This window comes from Apteryx rowi, unplaced genomic scaffold (assembly GCF_003343035.1).
Source record: "Apteryx rowi isolate R43461 unplaced genomic scaffold, aptRow1 scaffold_933, whole genome shotgun sequence".
Lineage (NCBI taxonomy): Eukaryota > Metazoa > Chordata > Aves > Apterygiformes > Apterygidae > Apteryx > Apteryx rowi.
In genome coordinates, this window is record NW_020451242.1 from 137,364 (window position 1) to 159,873 (window position 22,510).

The 22,510-nt window shown below is 36.5% G+C and overlaps 1 protein-coding gene across 1 annotated transcript; it reads left to right on the top strand.

Annotated features, from left to right (window-relative positions):
• The first annotated feature begins 151 nt into the window (after positions 1-151).
• Positions 152-20,057, top strand: NSUN2 (NOP2/Sun RNA methyltransferase family member 2). Its single transcript, XM_026091962.1, is given in 20 exon segments — positions 152-443; positions 528-685; positions 942-1,046; positions 1,162-1,267; positions 1,913-1,984; positions 3,818-3,902; positions 4,810-5,002; positions 5,408-5,482; positions 6,661-6,791; positions 9,435-9,508; positions 12,541-12,668; positions 13,282-13,378; positions 14,470-14,645; positions 15,185-15,277; positions 15,707-15,842; positions 17,264-17,344; positions 17,566-17,704; positions 18,623-18,662; positions 19,344-19,561; positions 19,564-20,057. Coding segments are annotated over 20 exon segments (2,337 nt in total). The 5' UTR covers positions 152-356; the 3' UTR covers positions 19,707-20,057.
• Positions 20,058-22,510: the final 2,453 nt, after the last annotated feature.

The following is a 22,510-nucleotide window of genomic DNA, read 5'->3' on the forward strand; positions in this document are numbered from 1 at the left end:
CGGGGCCTCTCCCCAAGCCCCAGGGCTATTCGGTCAGGTGTGCCGGCCGGCCAATGGGATGGCTCTAAATTCACCGCTACCGTCATGTGCGGGAAAGGGCGCTGCCAGCATGATGATGTCACGGCGGGCACCGGCAAGCGCAGGCGCACTTGGGCGTTTCTGGTGCTGCGCAGTGCCCGCTCCGCAAGCAGGCAGAACCGGGACAGCCCTGGCGTTGCCGCAGCGGAGGGTCCGCGCATGCGCGGAGCGGCGCCGAGCACGTTGCGCGGCGTGGAGTGGCCGTTCGGCCCCTCTCGCGAGCAGTAACCGTCCCAACGGCGTGGTGCGTGCTGGGCCTCGCCAGGCGCCTGGCCGCCATGGGCCGCCGGGCGCGGGACCGCCGGCGGCAGCAGCAGCAGCAGCGTCAGGAGCGGGGAGGCGACGGCGGCGGCGGGGACCAAGCAGTGAGAGCGGGGCCGGGCTGGGCCGGGCGCGGGGTGGGGATGGGTGGCGGCAGCGCCTCGTGGCTGACGGTGACGGTGTTGCAGGTCTGGGCCAGCGGGTACCCCGAGATCGTGAAGGAGAACGAGCTGTTCGAGCGGTACTACCGGGAGCTGGGCATCGTGCCGGCCGGCGAGTGGGACGCCTTCATGGCGGCGCTGCGGGAGCCACTGCCTGCCACGCTGCGCATCACCGGCTACAAGAGGTGAGAGCCGGGACGGCCGCGAGGGCCGGGCCCGGCCGGGCGGGGAGTGGCGAAGGGAGGCGGCGAGTGGCCCACACTTGTTGCTGCGCGCTCCTGAAGTGCTGACCTTACATCGCATAGATGGAGATTCATCATGCTCTTTTCAGAGCGTTTTTTTAAACTTTAAAGTCTCCACTATTTTTATGGCAGACAAGCTTGGTCATCTGAAGGGATATGCGTTAATCTGTCTTCATCAGAAACCCTCTCTCTCCTTTAGCCATGCTAAAGAGATTCTCCATTGCTTGAAAAACAAGTATTTCAAAGAGCTGCAGGACCTAGAGGTAGATGGCCAAAAAGTTGAAATGCCGCAGTCATTAAGCTGGTAAGTGAACTAAGGTGCTCTGTGGATTCATGTCGTCTACTTTGATGGATTAGTTTGTTCTTTCTTTTTTTTCTTTTTTTTGCCTCTACCCTTTTTCTGTTGTCTTTTTTTTTAGGTATCCGGAAGAGTTAGCCTGGCATACTAACCTGAGTAGAAAAATCTTACGCAAATCGCCAGAACTGGAAAAGTTTCATCAGTTTCTGGTTAGCGAAACAGAATGCGTAAGTTTAAGGGCAGTTGATTCTGATACATCTTGATATTTCTTTATATGCTGAGCTGAGTTTTATTTCAAAACATTATCAAAAATTGACTGTACCTTTTCTTTCAAAGGTTGATTAGCTCAGGAAAATCTGGATATTTTCCTGTATTGCTGTTGATGGTGATTCATCGTGTAGTTCCAGCACATAACTGCAGTTGTATATATTTGGCCTAAACTAATCTCAGTTTTTGTTTGGGAATGCGACAATGTGTGCCTCTAAAAGAATTAATTACTGTTACTGTTAGAATTAGTTACTGTTAGAAAACTGACATTTGAGTCTTTGGAAAAAGACTGTATGTATGTGTGCATTAATGAATGTTTCTCACTTGTACTTGGTTAAAGCCAGGTCCTCATCTCTTCTGAGTAGCAAATACATCCATAGAATTAATAAAACCACAGTATTTCATCCAGCTGAATTTTCTGATAACTTCATATTTACCCCATTTTATGTTTGGTGTTAAGTGCTAAAAATTTATTTCTAAGTTTACAACTGTCTTATTTTTTTATTATACTGTGAAGAATTCTAAAATATATATGTATTACAGGAGAAATGCTTTCATTCATGGAATAAGAAGGAGCTTTTAGGGGGTTGTTTTTGTTTTTTAAGGGAAATATAAGTCGTCAAGAAGCTGTTAGTATGATCCCACCTCTGCTGCTTGATGTTAACCCTCATCATAAGGTAAATTTAAAATATACTGTATACTGGAATTTTTTCTTAGAAGATACTTCGATTAATCTAGCAATTATTTCAGCGTCTATACAGCTATCATCTTATGTATTAGTATGTTTCATGCTTTCTGCATGCAGACAACAGCAATTAACTACTTTTCAGATCGCAGGTACGTTGTCAAAGGAACAGCTGCTTTTTCAACTATGTTTAATATCACATAAGAAATACTCAGTTTTGAATTAGTTGCATAATCTTACTTTCAGTGTGTAATTGTACTTAGTTGTATATAAGTTAATGTATTCATGTTTCAGCTCCTTTCTAAAGAAGGACGACTGAGTATTTTTAACTCTCTGCTATCCACCACACTGGGAACAGGCATCCTTTCCAAATAACAGTGTTCTCTACAAGTTAGTTTTCTTTACTTTATTCCTTTTGAAGAAGTTGCGAGCTTCTGCTCCATAAACCTGTTAGGCAAAGTTATTTAGGTGAAGTGAAACATACTTTTGATAGTAGCTAAAGATTATAGGTTGCTAGCTTCTAACTGAGGTGACTAAGGAATGCCTATGATATTTTCTTATGGCAGATTGTAGGAATGATATCTGGCAGCAGGACTGGTAGTAAATGTCCTGTTCTGACTTTAGTGATGTCTTAATACGCTACATATATTTGCAGAATGCACTTGTTTGCAGTCTGTCAGGTGGTCTTATTCTTTCAGGCTGTGTTAGTGAGCTAGTTAAAAGTGCTAGGAATTTTTCTTTATTCTAGAATACTGTGCATTAAACCTGGACTGTAGCTATTTCTTGTTGGCTGGTCCACCAAATTTGCAAAGGATACCAAAAAAATATTTCTGAGGCATTGATTCAAGTCCCTTGCTATCTCAAGCAGCCACGTTGTACACTCCTTTCTTAAATTTTAAGTTTTAAAACTTCTGACCTGTATGTTTTACAGACCTGTTCGTATATATTTTTATATCAACAGTGCTTAGCATAGGTAGCTTTTCTGTTTACTTACTCTATTCTGATCCCATCTTTTATCCTGTTGGCCAATTTCAGCTAACTTTTACTGCTTGTGAAAATTTGTAACCAAGCAAGAGGAAAAACTCTAAAGTTCCTTACTCAGGAAAACAGTGCTAGCTATCAAATTGCTGTGAAAGTGACTCTGTAAATGACTCAATCACAATCAAAGTTTGTGATGAACCAGGAGCAAGAAATATGCTAGCAATCAGGTCTTAGTGGCTTGAGAATGTTGTGTTGCCTGAGGGTGGTTTGAATACTTCTTAGGTGTTTTTTCTAGGATGTAGTAGTAGTAAGCAGTTTATGCTGCCCTGATTTTTTCATTAGAATGCAAATATGTAGGGAGGATAGTAATTCGTTTTTACAAAATATATATAATCAACCTGTCAGATATTCTCGGATTAGTTTACTGATAGTTGAAGAAAAATTAACTTGCTCTTAATTTAATTTTAATTTTAGTTTACCCTTTGTGTGTGTGTGTGTGTGTGTGTGTGTAAAGTTCCAGTTAACGTCAGTCAGAGTTGCTTGTGAGCTGATAAAAGCACCATGTCCCTGTGTCTATGTTCAGATTTCTCTTTCAGTTTTTTTTGTCAGCTGATACATTTGTTCCCTACAAACTGATAGCCTTTTGTATTTTGCATTCTGCATTCCTTGATGCATATAAAGAGCAGAAGTATACTTTGTGTTTTGGCAAAGCTGTGTGCAGAACAATCATAATTCTGCAATTGTATGCAAAAATATTTAATTTAAACAAGAGCCCATAGTTAATTTCTCAAGTACATTAAAAATAAAAGGTAGATTTTTTTTTTTAACCTTCTGTTTTTTGTAGATTTTGGATATGTGTGCTGCACCTGGATCTAAGACTGCACAACTTATTGAAATGTTACATGCAGACATGAATGTTCCTTTTCCCAGTAAGTTTGGAAAAAGTACCTGAAACTTTTGTGACTTTAGATTTACATTTTTTTCCTTGTAGAAGATTATTTTTAATATCACAGATAAATAATAACTGCACTTAACTGAATTCTCTAAGTGCTGGGGTTAGATGAAATGGGAAAATAAGCACAGAATGCATTTCTGATTCTTTAAAGATTATGCCTAGGTAGTTTCCCACAATTCAGGCAGTGCATGTGCATCCTGTTCTCTGGATCTTGTTATACCTCTGTCTTTCCCTTGAAACTTCGTGGGCTTCCTTGGCTTGAAATAGAGAGATGAATTATATGTTTTCACAGTTCAGGTTATACTAGGTGTGTAATAACCAAGTTTATTTCATTAGGTGGTGCCCCACGAGCGCTTATGTTTTAGTGGTGTCCTCTGTATAGCTTACTGCATCAGTCATAAAATAAATGATAGCATAGTTTCTCTTTTTAAGCTTCAGAATCTTTACTTGCAGTTAGATGCTCACAGAAAATACTGCCCTTAGAAATTGTGAGGTGGGTTTTTAGTTGTTTTGGGTGGGGTTGTTGTTATGCAATCTCTGCATGTTGGTAGATTTTCTGTCTTTAGGGGCAGTGGAAATTCTCTCTCTGTTGTGAGGGCTTTGCTTACTCTGAGAATAAAAAACGGGAGGGCCTTGCTTCTGTCTTTTATCAGCTGCACGGAAGCTAGAAGTCTTGAGACTGTAGTTGACGTATCAGTTCAACCTCATGGTGCTTTATTTTATTTTATGTTCAATAAAAGGTCCTTTACTTATGGTCTTCTAAATAATTAAAAAAACCTCTAGTAAAAGACTTGCACAAATATGAAGATGAGGCAATAAACTCTTTAAAATTATTTTACTATTGAATAGTAAAGCGTCTTCCTGATATTTTATGTTTCCAGAGGGTTTTGTAATTGCTAATGATGTTGACAACAGGCGTTGCTATTTGCTGGTTCATCAAGCTAAGAGGTTAAACAGTCCATGTATCATGGTGGTAAATCATGATGCCTCAAGCATCCCTAATCTACAAATAGACATTGATGGAAGAAAAGAGGTCCTCTTCTATGACAGGATTTTGTGTGATGTCCCTTGCAGGTATCTTGCATGTATTCTTCAGTATACAGATTTTATTGTACTAAGTGCAATATTGAAATTTTTTGTTACTGAGTTACCCTTTTTGTGTTGCTAAGTGAGATATGATTTATAGTGACTTCCAAAACAGGTGAATCTGTTGAACAGTCTTGGGTAAGGGTATACCAAATCAAGGCAAATTTTTTTCATTCTAAATGGTTCTTAAATTTGGTTATTTAAAAGGCTATGATTTTTGATCTCCTTACACTCAGAATATTGAAATACAAACACAGCTTAGAAACAAACAGTAAAACATATTAGATCTAGTTAATATGGGAGAGGAGATGTTAATTTTTTGCTAATAGAAATGACTGATACAAAATGAGTTGTATCCACACATAATGCAAATCTGTTCAATCTCTGTTATAGTGGAGATGGAACCATGAGGAAAAACATTGATGTATGGAAGAAGTGGACTACACAAAATAGTTTGCAGCTCCATGGGTAAAAATGTTTATTATACTTCTGCACTTATTTCATTTCTCTCCTTCTTTTCCCATCTCTTCGGCACTTGCATGCATTTATATATTAATATATGACAAAGCAAAGATTAAGAATAGTTGCCACTTTCTTCTCAACTCAAGCACTTATGTGCTCTTCTGAGAAAGTGTTACTATTTTCGATGTGAGGTTGACCTCCAGTGAAGTTTGTGAGTCTAAACTGTTTGTGTACTTGTGAATATCTGGGCCTATTAATATTCACTGAATTATTAATTTAAACAAGGTAGCTAATAAAGTAGGGAACAAATCATTTGGATAGGATTCTTAGCATTTAAATAGGTAAAATACTTTTAGAAAATACCTGATATAATCACAGGAACTTGTAAAGTTTAGTAGTAATGTTTCAATCTTTAGAATTTTAGAGATCATACATACAGTTTCAATTACCAGTCAATGGTTGGTTTATGTTAATTGATGGTGAATGAGCACTTAGCTAGTGCAGATGTATGGTCAAAAGCAGTAATTTAAACATAGATGAAAGAGCTTAGAACATTTTAATGTGCACTTGGAACAAGCTAGGAGTGCAGTCAGTTACTGTGACTCAGCTGCCATATGATAACTTGTTACTACTTGATAAATTTTTCATACTTGCAGCTTTTATTTTAATTGTAAGTATGCAGCTAGGGTACAAGCTGATAATGCACTATGGTGATTTTTTTCCCAGAAGGCCAGTACTAGCTAAGCTGTATTGTCATTGTTATTTTTAATAGTCAGATTACTCTTCATTTTAATTCTAGATTTCTGAGAAGAAAAGTAAGGTTTTGGGGTTATTTTTCCAGTATTGGACACTTTATTATAAACTTGATGGGGCACTCTATAGAACAAAATACAAAATGTTATGTTAAAATTTATGCAAAAATGTTAATGCTTGACCTAATTGCTGTTTTAAAAGCTGTGACTGTGTAACAGATATAATTGTAAATATCTGCAGTATAGAAATAGCTGACTTATTTTAAAATTTTCTTTAATTTGTGCACTGGTGACAGCTGTGGAACTCAGTATGTGCTAACTTAGTTCAAGGAAAGTAAAGTGTCTGTGGTACAGTTTCACTTGTAAAAATTTTTGTGATAAATCTTTCTGGTTCCTGAGTGATATCTGGCTAGATCAAGAATGTTTTGTTAGATTGCAGTTAAGAATTGCAACCCGTGGTGTTGAACAGCTTGCAGAAGGTGGGAGAATGGTATATTCTACATGTTCACTGAATCCTATTGAAAATGAAGCTGTGATTGCGTCTCTGCTGGAGAAGAGTCAAGGTATGAATGTGACCTTGGAGAATATGGGGAAATTCTTTCTCGTGGCATGAAAAAAAGATATGTGGATAATAGAACTAGTAGCGAGCATAATATAGGTAACGTGTTCCTAATATGCAAAACTGCGGCATTTTTTTGGCATCTTTAGGGTTTTATTGGCATTGATACAAGCAGTCTTCTTAAATGGGCTTGAATCAGGTGTGAGTATAAAACCTGAAGAATTTCTGTTAATGATATGCTAAAGACTTCTACAAAACAATGGGACTGAGTTTTTATTATCTGGCTTCTACTGACTGATTCCACTGATTGGAGTCTGTGTCTGACATTTATGTTTCCTTTGGATAACACAGCTTGGGACCCTACTGCTGTTTGCTGTAAGGGTGAAAAGCCTAGAATAGGTCACAAGCATATATAAGCAGTTTGAGCAATGTTATTGTGCAGCAGTAGGTGAGAGTCACTGATACCTTTAGCATCCTTTGACCTACATCTTGACATCCTTGTAATCTTAATATCTTTAAGTCTATGTTTTTCTGCATTTTTGACTTGTATGTGAAGGCTTGTATAAGTTGCTGTTAAATCTCCATCATCTGAGATAATAAGAGGTGAAAAATCTGAGATGAGCTGGGTAGCTGCACTGCCTCAGCTTGTGATAGTAGGGTTGAGTAGCCCCTGTTTCTGGGTCTGAGCTGGTGGACACTGTTCTCTGAGTCAGTAACCTGAAATTTGGAGACATCTAATTGGATTTTGCTTGAAAAGTTCCACAGAGTTTATTAAGTTGAGCTTTGTACTGTGCAGAAGTAACTACATTATTTCTGGAGCTGAGCTGATCGTGGAAGTAGAATAACCTGTTCTGTGCAATGTTTTCTTTATACTAATCACTGTTCTGGACCCAAGTTATGTATGCATGTAATGTCATGGTCTCTGAAACAGCAGTTCAGCTAAAATGCCTGCAGGTAATTAGGAACTGACTATATATTTTCCACTCAAAAGACATTTTTATTTAAAGATAGTTTCTTTGGCAGACTGAATGAGCAGAACAGCATAGATCTATTTTCAGTAAATTAAAATATACATGGTTTATTGAACGTTGTAGTAGGCCAGAGTTCAACTAATTTAAAGATGACCAGGCTAGGAGCACAAAGCAGTATGGATGTGGGCTGAAAAAATGAGGGCAGCAAATGCAGTATTTGGGGCAAACTCAGTGCTTGGAAGTGAGGACCATGACTGCAGTCTTGAGCAGTGGCATTTGGATCTTGTCTCTGCCCAGTAGAGGTGTTCTGGGGCTTACTTTAAGACTATGACATGTCCCAGAGAGCGAATGTCTGCTTTGGGGCTTGAATGCAGATGCAGCTTTAGAGAACAGTAAAAGTACTGCCGTGGTCTGTTAGGGACATTGGACCTGAAGGATTTGCTTCATATGATGAAAATCAATCTAGAAGGTTTGTTGTTTCTTCTGTATTAACTTAGTTATCTAGTGCTTTGCAATACTGCTGCTCATGGAGCTGATGAGAAACCTTTCCCCTTAGGGCTGAAGGAGTAAGGAAAAGGCATTTGTACAATGTGAGTACTGCTACTGGGGGTTATAGTACCTCTGATGGACCGTTTAATGCCTGATGCAGTCTGGAGACATCAGTTGAAGTCATGGTGTAGGTATTCAGGAATATTCAAAGGATGGGTAGAAATGTCAAGTCACATGAGTCACATTTGAAAATGTCATTTTGAGGGGGATTTTGCCTGTGAATTCCCATTTCACTTTTTCATTTATTTGAAAGATTTACCTTCAACTGTTACATACAGATAGTCACTGTAAGAATAAATGGTTGGTCGTGTAGAACAGGCTGGTAAATGCTGAAAAACATGAGGAAAAGCCTACTTAAGTGTTAAGCAATTAAAGAATTCAGAATCATGAAAAAAAGTTTAAGGTTATTTTTCTCTAGAGCCATCATCTACTTAAACAGTCAGTTTTTATATCATTGTTTTTAGATTCAGGGCTACTCAAAGTTTTTAATCTGCAGGTTAAATAATGATAAATCTGCTGATGTTTCTTGAAGTAATTGGCAAATTTTAGTTATATAACCTTTTGTTCTGTTAGGCTGTTAGTACTTACTCTCCTGTTAAACAGTTTGGACTTTTCCCTTCCCTTTCTTAAAAAAAAATTCCTCTCACACTGGAATATGGTAAGATTGTAAATCCATAAAATCAGAATCCAGCAAGCATTTCAAAAGGCATAGTCATCCCAAAAGAGTACTTCTCTGGAAAACACTTAATGACTCTAGTAATTCCAAATATCAAGTAAGCGAGAATAAAAACTTTTCTATAACTGCACTGTCTGGAATAATGATGTTTAATTATATAGCTTGTGGAATATTACTTTATGCAGCTGTTACAAAAAAATCCAACCATTAATTTTTGGTTAATTTATACAGATTGCAAACTTCCATAATTATTGTGAAAAGCTCTTCCCATCTTTCTTGTTAAGTTACGCTGTAGTAATTGTATTACATTTTCTTACCTGAAAGACTTAAAAAGAAGTTTTTCATGTCATGAAGTGTTAAGGCTTTATGGAAAACTATGTTTATAAAAGTTAATTAGGAGTCCAGTTCTCAAATTTTGTTTTTAAAAATTTTTATATTCCTGGGCTTTCAGGTGCCTTAGAACTTGCTGAAGTCTCTTCTGAGTTGCCAGGTTTGAAGAGGATGCCAGGAATTACAAAATGGAAGGTATTTGCCTGATATTTCTGTAACGTTCTTGGTCTATACTGGAGTGTTAAATTAGGGAAGAGTTTTGAAATGTACGATTTTAAGTGATTAGATTGAGCTAAAATAATGTTAGTGATTTGCTGCTTAGAATTTTAGACTATATAGTATTGTAGGGGAGAGGACTAAAATTCTTTCTGATGATAAGCAAAATGCAGCTTATCTCCCTTGTCTGCTTTTTTCTTTGTCCTTTATCTTTCTTTGCTCTGCCTCCTTTACCTTCTTAATATAATTCCCTTTCCTGCTGTGTGCAGTTTGTGTCCTGTAGATGGCAACATCATTTCAGCCACTTTATTTTTCCTTCTCAATCTTTAGACTCTCTAACAGTCAGATTCTGCACTTTTGTAGCTGGTCCATTTGAATTATTTCAAGAAAGGGTTTAACAGCTTTTACTTCCAAATAAGCTAGAAAAACTGCAGTGATGTGAGTAATCCTAGTATATTAATAGAACCCAGAACCTTTTATTCCAGGCTTTATTTGATATCAGTTCTGGAAACAGACTAGTGGGGAAGGGCAAAAATAACCCAAGAAAAGTAGAAGACCATCCTGGCAGTAGGGAAGGAAGCTCTGATTAAATCTTAATTATGAACATGTGCCTTTGCAATGCGATTGGTTGTTCTGTCTTCTCCCATGATTTCACTACTTGCGATGGTACAATCTGCAGGATTGTGCCTGTATGAAGCTAGGCTAATGAGCAAGATACATGGAATAAAGATTTACTTACACTCTGCCATTAGAAAGCCAGCCTAGAAGCTGGATGGTTTCTTTCTTCTCCTGATCCAAAAGGTTTAAATTGTACACTCGTACCTGAAGGATAAATGTGAAATGGATAACTGACTATATGATCTTCATCTTAATTTGTTTGTGCAGTATAAAGCTACAAAATATATTCGTAAAGATTGCTAAGAGTATATTGTGTTCTGGGAAAGACTTATTTCTGTCATTGCTTTTGAAATACAAATCTCCCTAACAGATGTACTTTAAAAAGTATGGCAATACAATCTGTAGAAAGTTTCTAAGACTTTCTTCTCTTCAGCCCTTATCTGCTGCTACTACATTCTTTCAAGCCTTATTGGCTAGTTCATTATTGAATATGTTAGCTTGCTTTGATGCTGTTTTTACTTAGTATAGTCTTTTGTTTCCTGAAGAAACATCTGTTCAGTGGGTGCTGTATGACTTAGTGGTTACATTGAATATTCCTGAGCATCAGATGACTCTAAATCTCTATAAACAGCATAAGAAAAATTAGGTTTTGTTCAAGGGACACTGAGGTGCTTGCAAATATACTATACTCTGTCTTCAAGCCAGCTAATGAATGAATTCCAACGACTTCTTTCAGAATCTTGARGGAAAAAACTGTTATAACTTCAGATATGGTAATCTACTTTTGCAATGCTGTTAGTTCTCCCCTTATGAGAGGCTAGTGAAATGGCTGATAGGAAAGAGATTAGCTTATTCTCTTACCTTGTCACTCCAGTGGTTACACTGTGATGTTAAACTGCTAAACCAAAACTGAACAGAGCAGGGCTGTTAGACAGTTACTTTATCACATCCAAAATAGTTTTAGACTCATTAGCACTTCCAGTTATTTATCAGTCCTGCTGTTTGTTTGTCAGGCTGAGCTTGTGATGTGCAAAGAAGAGCAGTTCAGAATCACAGTCTGTCTTCTCTGCATCTAGCAATATGACACATAGTGGGTTTAGACTAGAAATATTAAATCTGGAATTACAGTCCATTCTATTTTGGTAGCAGAAACATACAAAGCCATGATATTTTAGGTGTGATCTGGTCATTGGCACTGTAGCACAGTTACTGAGAAATACCATACTTCATGATGTTGGAGTCTGTGTTTGAACTTTCTTAGTGAAATTGTCATCTAGATAAATATTAGATTTCAGTTTCCAATAGGCCACTTAATCAAATCTTTAAGAATCACAAAAAGTTATATGGAAACACTTCAGTGTACCCGACAGTCCTGAACTCATGTCCACTGTGGTGCTACTATTTTTTTTTTTCCTAAAAACACTGAAGGACCCTTCACTTCAGTCATGAATTTTATGTGTTTTCTTTCCCACACATCTGCAGATGTGATTTTCCTTACAGCCCTAACATCCACTATGAAAAAAAGACTTCTAGAGATCTTGAAGTTAAAATTTTTCCTATTTTATTTTTTCTTCACTTTGCTATTCTTGCTAAATCAATATTCAAAATGCCTTGTTAAAGCTGTTGTGGCTTTAAACTTTTACTTGTACTCTAAGAGAGTCCTCAAAAAGCTATGACTCTTTGAGAGAACAGGGTAGTGTGATGTCCACTCAGAATCTCAAACTGTGTTTATAGATGTGTTCTGAGTCCTAAGGATATAAGCACTGGAAAATACACAGGGATATGGTTCTTCAGTAGCTTTCCTTAAAAATGTTCTTATGAGCTATATAGGGCTGCAACATGGGGCTCTATGCTTACCAGGCCATGTTGCAAACTTGCATCTTACATACATAATGAGAAATGCTTCAGATTACTCATTTCCAGTCAACTAGTCTCTAGTAGAATACAATCACCCTTCTTCCTTGTATATTGCTTGGAAACTAACCCCAGCAGAATGTCACACAGCGAGTCTCATGGAGAAAGAGAAGTGACATATCTTAAATAATCTTTATAAATTCCACTGCTGTCCTTCCCCTTCTGGTTTTTGGGTTTCTGTATATTCTGGAAGTTAACAGAAATCACTGCAGTTAATTCTACACTAGTCTTTACTTGGCTGCTCACTATTTGAACTGTAAAGAGGGAAGCAAAGAGGAATGGCTGGCAAAAATTTCCTGCGCTTGAGGTGCACACATGCAATACATACAGGAACAATGCATTTGAAAGAACTTAATTTACTGTACCAGAAAATAACTTCTCTTTTTGGCATCTGAACCTTGTTTTGAAAGTATTTTAATTAAAACTTGTAAAAATGTTGGCCCGAATTGTGCATGTTATTTTTTTCCCCTCCTCTGAAGGTAATGCTGAAAGATGGGCAGTGGTTTGAAGAGTGGAAAGATGTACCTTCTAATAGACAAACACAAATACGTCCCACTATGTTTCCAATCGAAGAAGAGAAGCTAAAGGCAATGAATCTAGAGCGTTGGTAAGTTTTCCCAGAGTAGATTTTATGAAGCTTAGATGGTTACCTTTTATGGTATAAAAAACTTTTATAGTAGTGGGCAAATTAGAGTTAGGAGTTCAGGTTAAGAATGTGTTGCAGCATAGACCTATGCTTTTATTAGTGAATATATTTTGGTTGCTTCATATGTAATGACAGAACACAGCAGTTAGATTCTAGTGATGTCAGAGAAATTACTGGAGGTTGCTTACAAGGAAAAAAGTACTCATGCAAATAGRTCAGTTTACAACCAATAGAGATATATAGGCAAAATTACAGAAAAGTAGGTAAAACTTGAATCTTTCAGCAGTGTGACTAATTTTCTGTGAAAGGTTTTCCACAGCTATTCTAAAAATACAGTGTTTAGAAATGACTCATTAAAGCTCAGCAGTGAATGGTGAAATGAGTGTATTGCACTGATGCAATTTATTTGCCAGAATGCTCTATTTTAAATCCTGTTTCTACCTTGATCAATTAATCTGTGCAATCCTAATGGGGATACTTAGTTTACTCTAGAAGTAAATATAAATGTGACACTTCTAGTACTCTGAAAACCTGAAAGCTGATGATGAACAGATGGCAACCTTTCTTTTTCTAGTCTTAGAATATTGCCGCATCACCAGAACACAGGAGGCTTCTTTGTGGCTGTATTAATAAAAAAATCTCCAATGCCATGGAATAAACGCCAGCTTAAGGTAATTTCTCTTTAAAAAGCTAAAATGATAACCTTTTATAACATTTCTGGAATTTTTTGAAAGTTTTCATAATAGAAATGTAACTATTGTTCTGTATTTACGCTTGAGTTATATTTCAGTGTGTCAGGTAAAAATAAATTCCTAAATCCCATAAGAACTTTAAAAAATCTCCTTTGAAAGTAGGAAAAAGCAATTCTGCAATCATAGTAAAATTACATGTAAAAGTTGAACCTAAAATTAAGGTTCTGAAAGAATGCAGAAGCAGATTAGATTTGGTAGCTGAAGCTGTTACTGCCTTTAGCTGTGTGTGTGTGTGTGGTTCCTCAGCTGCAGTTTTTCTACTGTGCTGTAGTAAGCTAATTCTGATTTCAGTGTATCTTACTCTATGGTTTGTGGGTCAGGAGCGATTCACTAGATTAGAGTCTAGCAGGTCCTCAGCAGGAAGAATGGATGTAAAGCTGTAAAGTGTAGCAACTTCAGCCATCTGACTTGAATCCACTATTGTCAATTGTCTTTCTTGCTTAACCAATAGGATTTAAAGTTGTTGGGTTTTGTTTGATCTCTTAGATTATTCATATCTTGAGAAAAACCTTGTGTGAATCTCTTATAGCTGTTTCCATTGGTTTGATTCGCTTCATTAGAACACCTTATGAGTAAAATTTATGAGGCAGTAAGGAAAAAGCATGCATGCAGAAGCAAGCTTCATCTGAATAATTCATACTGTTGTAAATTGCATGCTGTTATACTCTCATGGAAAGTGTGCAGCAGGATGTGTGTGTTATTTTGAGTGCTAGGAGGAAAAGAACTGGTCTTGAATTAAAATGGTCTTCTCTGTGAACGCTTGAGCATTTTATAAATGGTACAAGAATACCTTTCTTGGAAAATCAGTGAGAAATTGTCCAGAGCAATACTACAGGTAAATGTTAATTTTGATGGAATCCTGACTTAGTAGTTAGAGTATCTCCCTAAATGGATCTTTTTAAGCTTACAAATTAATGAGAGTTAAGCATGTGCAAAGAGGGAACGTAGGTACCTCTTATTACCAGTTAGATACTACTTTTGCTCTTTTGAAAGTACTTACTTTGAAGCAGGTTAATCAGAAATTACCGCAAAGAACAGGAGATACTGTAGAGGCAGCAGCTAATTCAGATGATGGTTCTGAAGACATCACTGAAGAACCAATACTTGCGGAAAATGAAGAGTCTAAGAAAATGCAAAAACTGCAGAATTCGGACACTGAGCAAAGCAAAAAGGAAGGCGTGTGTGGGTAAGAGACCATGTCTAAATATTTGTATTGTAACAGCTTCCTAACTGCTGAGTATTCTTTAGTTCTTAAATTATTGGATTCATTTAAAAAGTGTATCAACAAGCAGTTATTGAATGTACTCCACTGTCTTACAGTGCCATGTTTTCTATCTTGTATTTCAGCAGATTAGGAAAACAACCACCTCACTTGCTAGCATTTACAAAATCTGGTAGGCCTTTCTTCTGTGTTAAGGAAAAAACTGCTTTCAGAAATTAACCTTTGGAAGATCTTTCTGTTACTCCCTCAATTACTCTGTTACTCCCTCACAAATCTCTGCTTACTTGTATGGGCTTTCTGTTCTCAAGCACTGCTTTCACTTTCTTATTTAAAAAAAATAAATTGTGGGTAGTGCTGTCTTAGTTAATGAAGCACAAGAAAATGCCACTCTTTATTGCATATTATCGTTATTTGTAAACTAAGTATTGACTAAGTGAACTAAATTTACTGATTTTAAACCAAGCATTTTTACTAAAATTTGGCACTGCTATTTGTTTTTTTAGACCACCACCATCTAAAAAAATGAAGTTGTTTGGTTTTAAAGAAGACCCATTTGTGTTTCTCCCTGAAGATGATCCATTGTTCCCTCCTATCCAGTAAGGAAAAAGTTTCTGTTTAAGCAGTAAGAATCCTAGTTGTTTAGGGATATTAGTAATTTAGTTAATCACAAAAAATGGGTCTAGTTGTTCATACATAAAATTTTTTCCCTGTCTATACACCAGGTGCCCCTCTCCTCAACACTTAAACTTTTCTTAAAGGAAGATAGCCAGCTAAACTAACCTGGATTCAGAAGGCCACAGAAGATAGTTAGCACTGGAAATTTTCAAGTGCATCTTAGTGTCTATGGCAGCTAATATTTTCTGATATCATGAGTCTTAGAAATGCTAATACATGTTCTGGAACTGAAGTGTCAAATGACTGAAGGTTTTTGCAGAGATCACTCCAGGACTAGGCTAATCAGTGCATTTTGAATATCTGATTTCATTGTTCACTTAATCAAGCATTAATGAGTATTTTGGTCACAGGAAATTTTATGCATTGGACCCTTCATTTCCCAAGATGAATTTACTAACTCGAACTCAAGAAGGGAAGAAGAGACAGCTGTACATGGTTTCTAAGGAGCTAAGGAATGTGCTTCTGAACAACAGTGAGAAGATGAAGGTATGGTTCATCTCTTCAGATTTTCACAACAGAATTCATAAGCATCAGTGGATGCCTCCTTTAACCTTGTTGCAGAGCCTATTGCTAATACAGAGAAGTAGCCCTCTTTTTTTTTTTTTTCCTTAGCCTGAATTAATATTTTCCTCTTTTTCCATCCTCTTTTTAAGAGAGAAAGAATTGTCTCTGATAGATAAGTCTTGGTCTCCACGATTAAAAACAAATATTTTTTTTGCAGTTGGAAGGGAACTTAAGAATAGAGGAAGGGAATATAGCTGCTGTATGTGTACCTGAATTGTTATAAGGTCTTCAGGTACTTTCACAAGTAATCGTAAGTTTACTTTGACACCATTATTTTTATATGAGCACCTTAATAATGAAAGTGTAGTAAGCTTTGAAAGTCTACCAACAATAACAGATGACTTCTGTTGAATTAATAGCTGATTATGTTACACTGGGGCATTATTTAAAAGTAATTGGTTATATCTTACGATGGTATGGTAGCTGCATATGTACTCAGTACAACAATTGAACATTTTTTAAAGTTGTTAAGAAACTGAATGATCATGGCATAAGTAGTAGTTTGTGTGAATTAGAAATTGTGGGAAAATAAATTTACTTTTTCACATGACTTCCAATGGAAAACACTTTGCAAATGCTAAGGATTTATCTTAAAAATCATAGAATAATTTAGGTTAGAAGGAGATCATCTAGTCAAGCTTCATTTGTACTCCAAGCAGGGCTAACTTCAAAACTAGATCAGACAAGGCTCATGGCCTTGTCCATTTGAGTCTTGAAAATTTCCAAGGATGTTCAGTACTTCCTTAATATAGAGAAGATGGGTAAATATTCAAGATGGGTAAGTATTTATCCTTTTATCCCGCTGACAAGAAATGGCTACATAATTGACAATTTTTAAGAAACTGATACATTATATTAGGCACTAAGTCTTTGGGTACCACAATGGATAGTGTCCTAATATTAAGCATTTGTGTGTTTTTCAAATCCTACCTTGATTGACTTTCCCAGAATCACTCAGAAAATTCTTACTAAAATTAAAATTAGATCTTAATTGTTCAGTGTCCTCATTTTAAGGCTACCAGTTCTTCGGTGTTCAATTTTCAACAGCATGGAAAAGAATAAAAGTTGTTAATCTTGACAGCGATCTATATTTTGGTACTGGGATTTGTTTTCCTCTCTCCCTTTCAACAACTAAAACTTGTGCTGCATTTATAATATAAGCCAATCTAGGTTTTGAATTTTGCCATGAATTTAATTCAGTGTCCAGCATAAATGAGCATACGTTGCGGCAGAACTATCTTCCTTCCTATGTTTAGTTAAACAACTGAAGAAAAACAAAGTTCAGAGTGCTAATTTAGAATTTATACTCTTTAATGATGCTTTTTTGGCTTCACAATTTGCAGGTTATTAACACAGGAATAAAAGTCTGGTCTCGCAACAGTGATGGTGAGCAGTTTGGATGTGCCTTCAGATTAGCACAAGAGGTAATTAAATAGCATTGTATTTTCCTTTTTGGTTTCCTGTAGAACCTAGAAAGCATCTGGCAGAAATTTTGTCAGATTAAGGACAATTTGTTTTTTCAGCATGGTTTAAAATGTTGTGAAAATTGTTTTCTGATATTAGCTAAAGCAGACACTGTTTAACTTTTTTTTTTTCCTTTAGAAAGTAGAGATTGCATTTTGAAATGTATTTATTTATTTAACAGGGAATATATACCCTATACCCATTCATTCATGCAAGGATTATAAATGTCTGTATAGAAGATGTTAAAATTCTGCTAACCCAGGAGAATCCATTCTTAAGTAAATTTAGCAGTGAAACACAGAAGAAAGTCAAAGATATGGGTAAGCTTTCTGGTTTGTGTTATGACCATTATATAGTATTTTTAAAACATGGAAGATGCTATGAAAATCTTGTCACACAAGCTGTATTCACTAAAGACGTTGGCTAAATTTATCTTAAACGTAGCTGTTAATTAGGTCTTTAAATATTACAAAAGCCCAGTGTGCTACTAGACATTGTAGACCTTTCTGGTCACAGCCTTTGAGGTTTATGAACTCCAGGAACAGAAGACTTTCCAAACTTGTCACTTTTATGAAGCAATACTGAWGAACAAAGGTTTATGATACACTACTGATTATTGCTCCTGTCAGTGCTCCAATTCAGGCTGTTTCTGTGGCATCTGCAATGGTTTCTCATGATTGTACATATCAAATTTATTCAGATTTAATTTTCTTAACTATGGGAAGCCCTGTCTACTCTTCATATTAGATTTTTTTTTCTTTCCCCCTTCCATACTGGATGCTTGTAAAAATTCAGCCTGCTTTTCAGTCTTTATATCATTTTATTTCCAGTCATCACAGTTACTTGTACATTGGTGTTTGATAAGGCAAAATGTGATGGATAGACTAGCTAAAGAACACTTTTTCTAATGTTTGGGCTAGCATGCTCTCATGTTCATTTTACTTAAGTTCCTTGCTGGAGTCACTGAGAGGATTAATCCACTCTTTGGTTTTGTGTTTTTATTTGTTGTTTTATATTTTTGGCAGTTGTTTATATAAAATGTATACAAATACTTTGGTCTGCAAAAAAGAATAAAAATTGAAATTGTCTATAGTTTACTGTATTCATGTAGAAAACTCCTGCCCAGTTGTGACACCATGTTGTATTGCTATTCAAAAATTCATGGTTATCTTCAACACTTTCAAATTACAATCATTTCAACATTATACCACATAACATGTCCTTTCTATTCCCCCTAGCAATGGGAAGTATAGTTCTGAAGTATGACCCTGACCCTGAGTAAGTAGATGGATTTCTCTTTGTTTATTTACTTTTAAAATTTGGACAAGACTTTCTTTTCACTCAGAAAAACCAAATGGAGGCATAGAGATGCAGTGAGGTTGACAGTAAAGTCAGTGCCAGACAGCTTCTTTCCCTGCTAATTCTTTGTATATTCTATCTTGCCTGTCTACTGTCAAAAACAATTGTAGGATTTAGCCCTGTAAAGGACAGCCAGTAGTTTTGCCCATCAGTGCTCCGCAATGTCACTGCATGCTATTCTTTTGACTGCAGAGTTTGACTGTTGACTGCAGAGTTTGAAACAGAGAAAGTTAAATCTTTTTATTGTTCTTTTTTGTTGATGAAGCAGTATCAGAAGCTCTTGAGTTCTTTTTAAATGTAAACTTACATCTCACTGCTGCTTAAATTAATTTTGAAAATATCAGAACGAGAAAATTGTTCTACATGATACCGAAATTAGTAGCTTTGGGTTTGGGGGGTTTTTTTTGCTTGTTTGCTATAGGAGAGCAGGTACTTGTTTAGATCTTAAAGTTAAGAACAATGTACTTGCATCTGCTATGAATAGGTATAAAATGAATATACTATTAAAGATTATGCATTTAGTTATAAAGATATGGCTATAAAATAAGTTTTCCAGATTAATCTTCTCATAGTTAACCAACATAAACTGTTTGTTTGTAGAAAACCTGATACTCTTCAGTGTCCCATAGTGCTGTGTGGTTGGCAAGGAAAGACATCACTCCGTGCCTTTGTTCCCAAGAATGAGAGACTTCACTACCTGAGGATGATGGGAGTTGAGGTGTTTAAAGCAAAGCGGAAAGAGGAGGAATCAGAAAGTAAAACAGAGGAAGAAGTTCAGTACAAGCAAGCACAACTGGCAGAAGGAATTAATGTGGAAAATAACGTGATTTAGTCGCAAAAATGGAAGCAGAAACAGGTGAAGAATCTTCCCACACTCCTGTGGAAAGCAGTGCTATGGAAGTAGAAAATAAAACTGAGGGTTTAGATCAACTTAGTAAAAATGCCAACAATCATGTAAGCTAGGAAAGTGAAGACTGATAAAAGTAGCGTGGATGATTGTTTCTCTCTCTGTCACTTACAGCTTCCATGAGGCTCACATCCAGACTTTTGCCTTTAGCTGGGAAGTTCATTTTAAAGTTTCAGCTGGAATATGAGGTTCTCTTTTTAAAGTTTCACCTATTTTATTTTTTAAAAGAAAACTATAAAAAGATTTCTCTTTACGTCTGTCTTGTTTTTACCATTTTCAGCTCTGTATTACCAGTGGGTTTTTGTGTCTGTTGCTGGCAATGGACCATGCACCAGTAAAGCCTGAAGCCTATCTTGAAAACAGAATAATGATATGTACAAATAAATTGCCTATCATACTGGTCTGAATCTGGTGAAGAATCTTTTCAGAATAAAAAACTTGGGTTTCATTCAAAAAGTGCAAGCTCTAGGAAAGCATTTTTTTCTCTTAAGACCATTTACCCCACCTCACTCCCAACTTGAGAATGATGCTTATGTAGGTTTTTTAATGGATAAGGGTATAAGTGTGAGTGTGCACACAAATACATGCATAGGATACATCAATAACAACCATTAATATAAAATACTGGTTAATGTTTACTCAGAATAAAACAATGCACAGTGTCCTGAAAAAGAAATACACAATGTGTATGTATGTGTATTGTCAGACGCTGATGTCCAAGATTATTCTTCAGCATAGCAAATTCCTTGTCAGGGAGAGCTAATACCTGAAGATCTACTTAAGAACACTTCCATTGAGCATGCCTCAAACTCTTATCCAGAAATTTCCCTGGTTAAGAGTCTGTGACTCTCCCTCAGGCCTACTCCAGTCATCTGTTTCTTTGTCATTTCTTCAAGTGGGAGTCATCTCTAATTGTTTATAGCTGAAATAATAGTTAAAAAAATTGGTGGTGTATATACTGTTGTAGAGAAGATGCTTAAAAGATGTTATTTAGGTCTAAGAGAGTGATTCATTTAATCCAACTAAAAAAAATTAAATGACCATCTCAGAATTTTATAATATAAATTCCATCCTTTGTGGCTGAGCTTCTGCAATACTCTTTGTCCTTGTATCAAGTTGACCTGAAAGGAGAGTGACTGGTGGTACAACATAAGTATTATCCTCCAGCAGGACCATGTGATGCAAGTATTTCACAGACTGTGCTGTTTGTCAAACTGAATTTTATGATTATTTTTTTACTGACGAAGTCCTAATATGCCTTGGATCCATTTGCTGTATCTTCCTACAACAGACTTTTGGATGTTTGTCCTTGAACTACTTCATCAAGAGGAGTATTCCTGAGGGAGAAGTATAAAACTGAAATAATGACTTGTCCTCCGATAAGTGAAAAAGCACTGACAGGAGTCATTTTCCTCCTGAGAATCCATAAAAGTAGGTTAATAAAAATTGAGTTCCTGCCCTTGTATTTTGCTTCTTGGAGCTAAATGCTCTACCATATATTTTCAAAACTAAGTTTTGGTTCATTCTTTGAATTGATAATTGTGATTGGACAGGTTCTTTTTTGGCAGTTCCATATGCTGAAAAACAGTGTTAGCAGAAATTTTTTTTGAATGACATTAAATTCTTAATGAAGTATGTAAGAAAAAATTTCTTCCATGGCAACTTCAAACTTCAAGCATTACATTTAACACTGGTTTTCATATCTTTGCATTTATCCTGAAATACTAGGTATCAGAAAGGGAGGAAGGGTGGAAGATCATTTTAACTTTTAAAGTCCTCTTCAACATCACAGTCTGCACCACTGAAGAGGGCTAATTCTAGTGCAGTCGTTAATTTATAGACCTCATTAAAGCATAAAAGTATCAGAGATCAAGTATTAAAATCCTATAAAGAGATCAGAACTTGTTTTGAATGATGCCTGCTATTGTAGCTATTCGGGCCCTTGAGCATTAGTTTTAAGTTTTGTTTCAGTCAGTGACTACTAAGGATACAATTCTGCGACAGGTTTTTCTGTTAGGAATACTTGTTGATACAACTGATTCAGATAATTAAATCAGCAATAAGCTAACTGTATAAAAAGTGAGACAATCCTCTTAAGTTTTTTGATCCAACTCACCACTGAGCCATCACTGGCAGACTGAGTAGGAAACTTTTACCTGGGAACTAGAGAAAAGTTGGGGCTATCATCTTAGATCACCTTAAACTGGTTAGATCAGCTATAACTTAGACTTGTAATAAAACAAGAGCCCCCATCTGCATCATTTTAAATACTTTGAGTAATCCTGTTTTCCTGTGTTATCTTCTCTTGGCTTTTTGGAGTTTTTTCCCCCGTCAAGTGCAAATGGGAGACTCGAGTCAAGAAACTGTGAATCTAATTGTTTTTGGTGCTGATGAGTGGTTTTACTCCACATCTCCAGAAACCCCCAGAGATTGCAGATGTTTAACAACAACAACAACAACAACAACAACAAAATTACTCTTCTGTTTATGCCAGTTGCTCTATCCCAGTTATTTTTGTTTTAATTTCCAGAAACCAATATGCCCAAAATTCTAGATAGTGGCTGAAAAGCCTGTTCTAGCCTCCCAGGTCCGTTGTTCTTTGAAACAGGGAGCATTTTGTTTGTTTTTCTCTGTTGAGAAACCTAGTATGTGCTATTATAGCAAATAATTCTAACGGTCAGATGCTGAACCTCTAGTTGGCTGGGTTTGAGCATAATTAACAGTATGAAACAAAGACTAAAAAGTAGTGATAAAAAATTTTGTTAAATCTAAGAACATAAGCCTCTTAAATCACCAGATTTGAAGTTCATGAATGATCAAGTTCATGTAAGCAGGCCCTATTAGATGTTGTGAGAGTTTT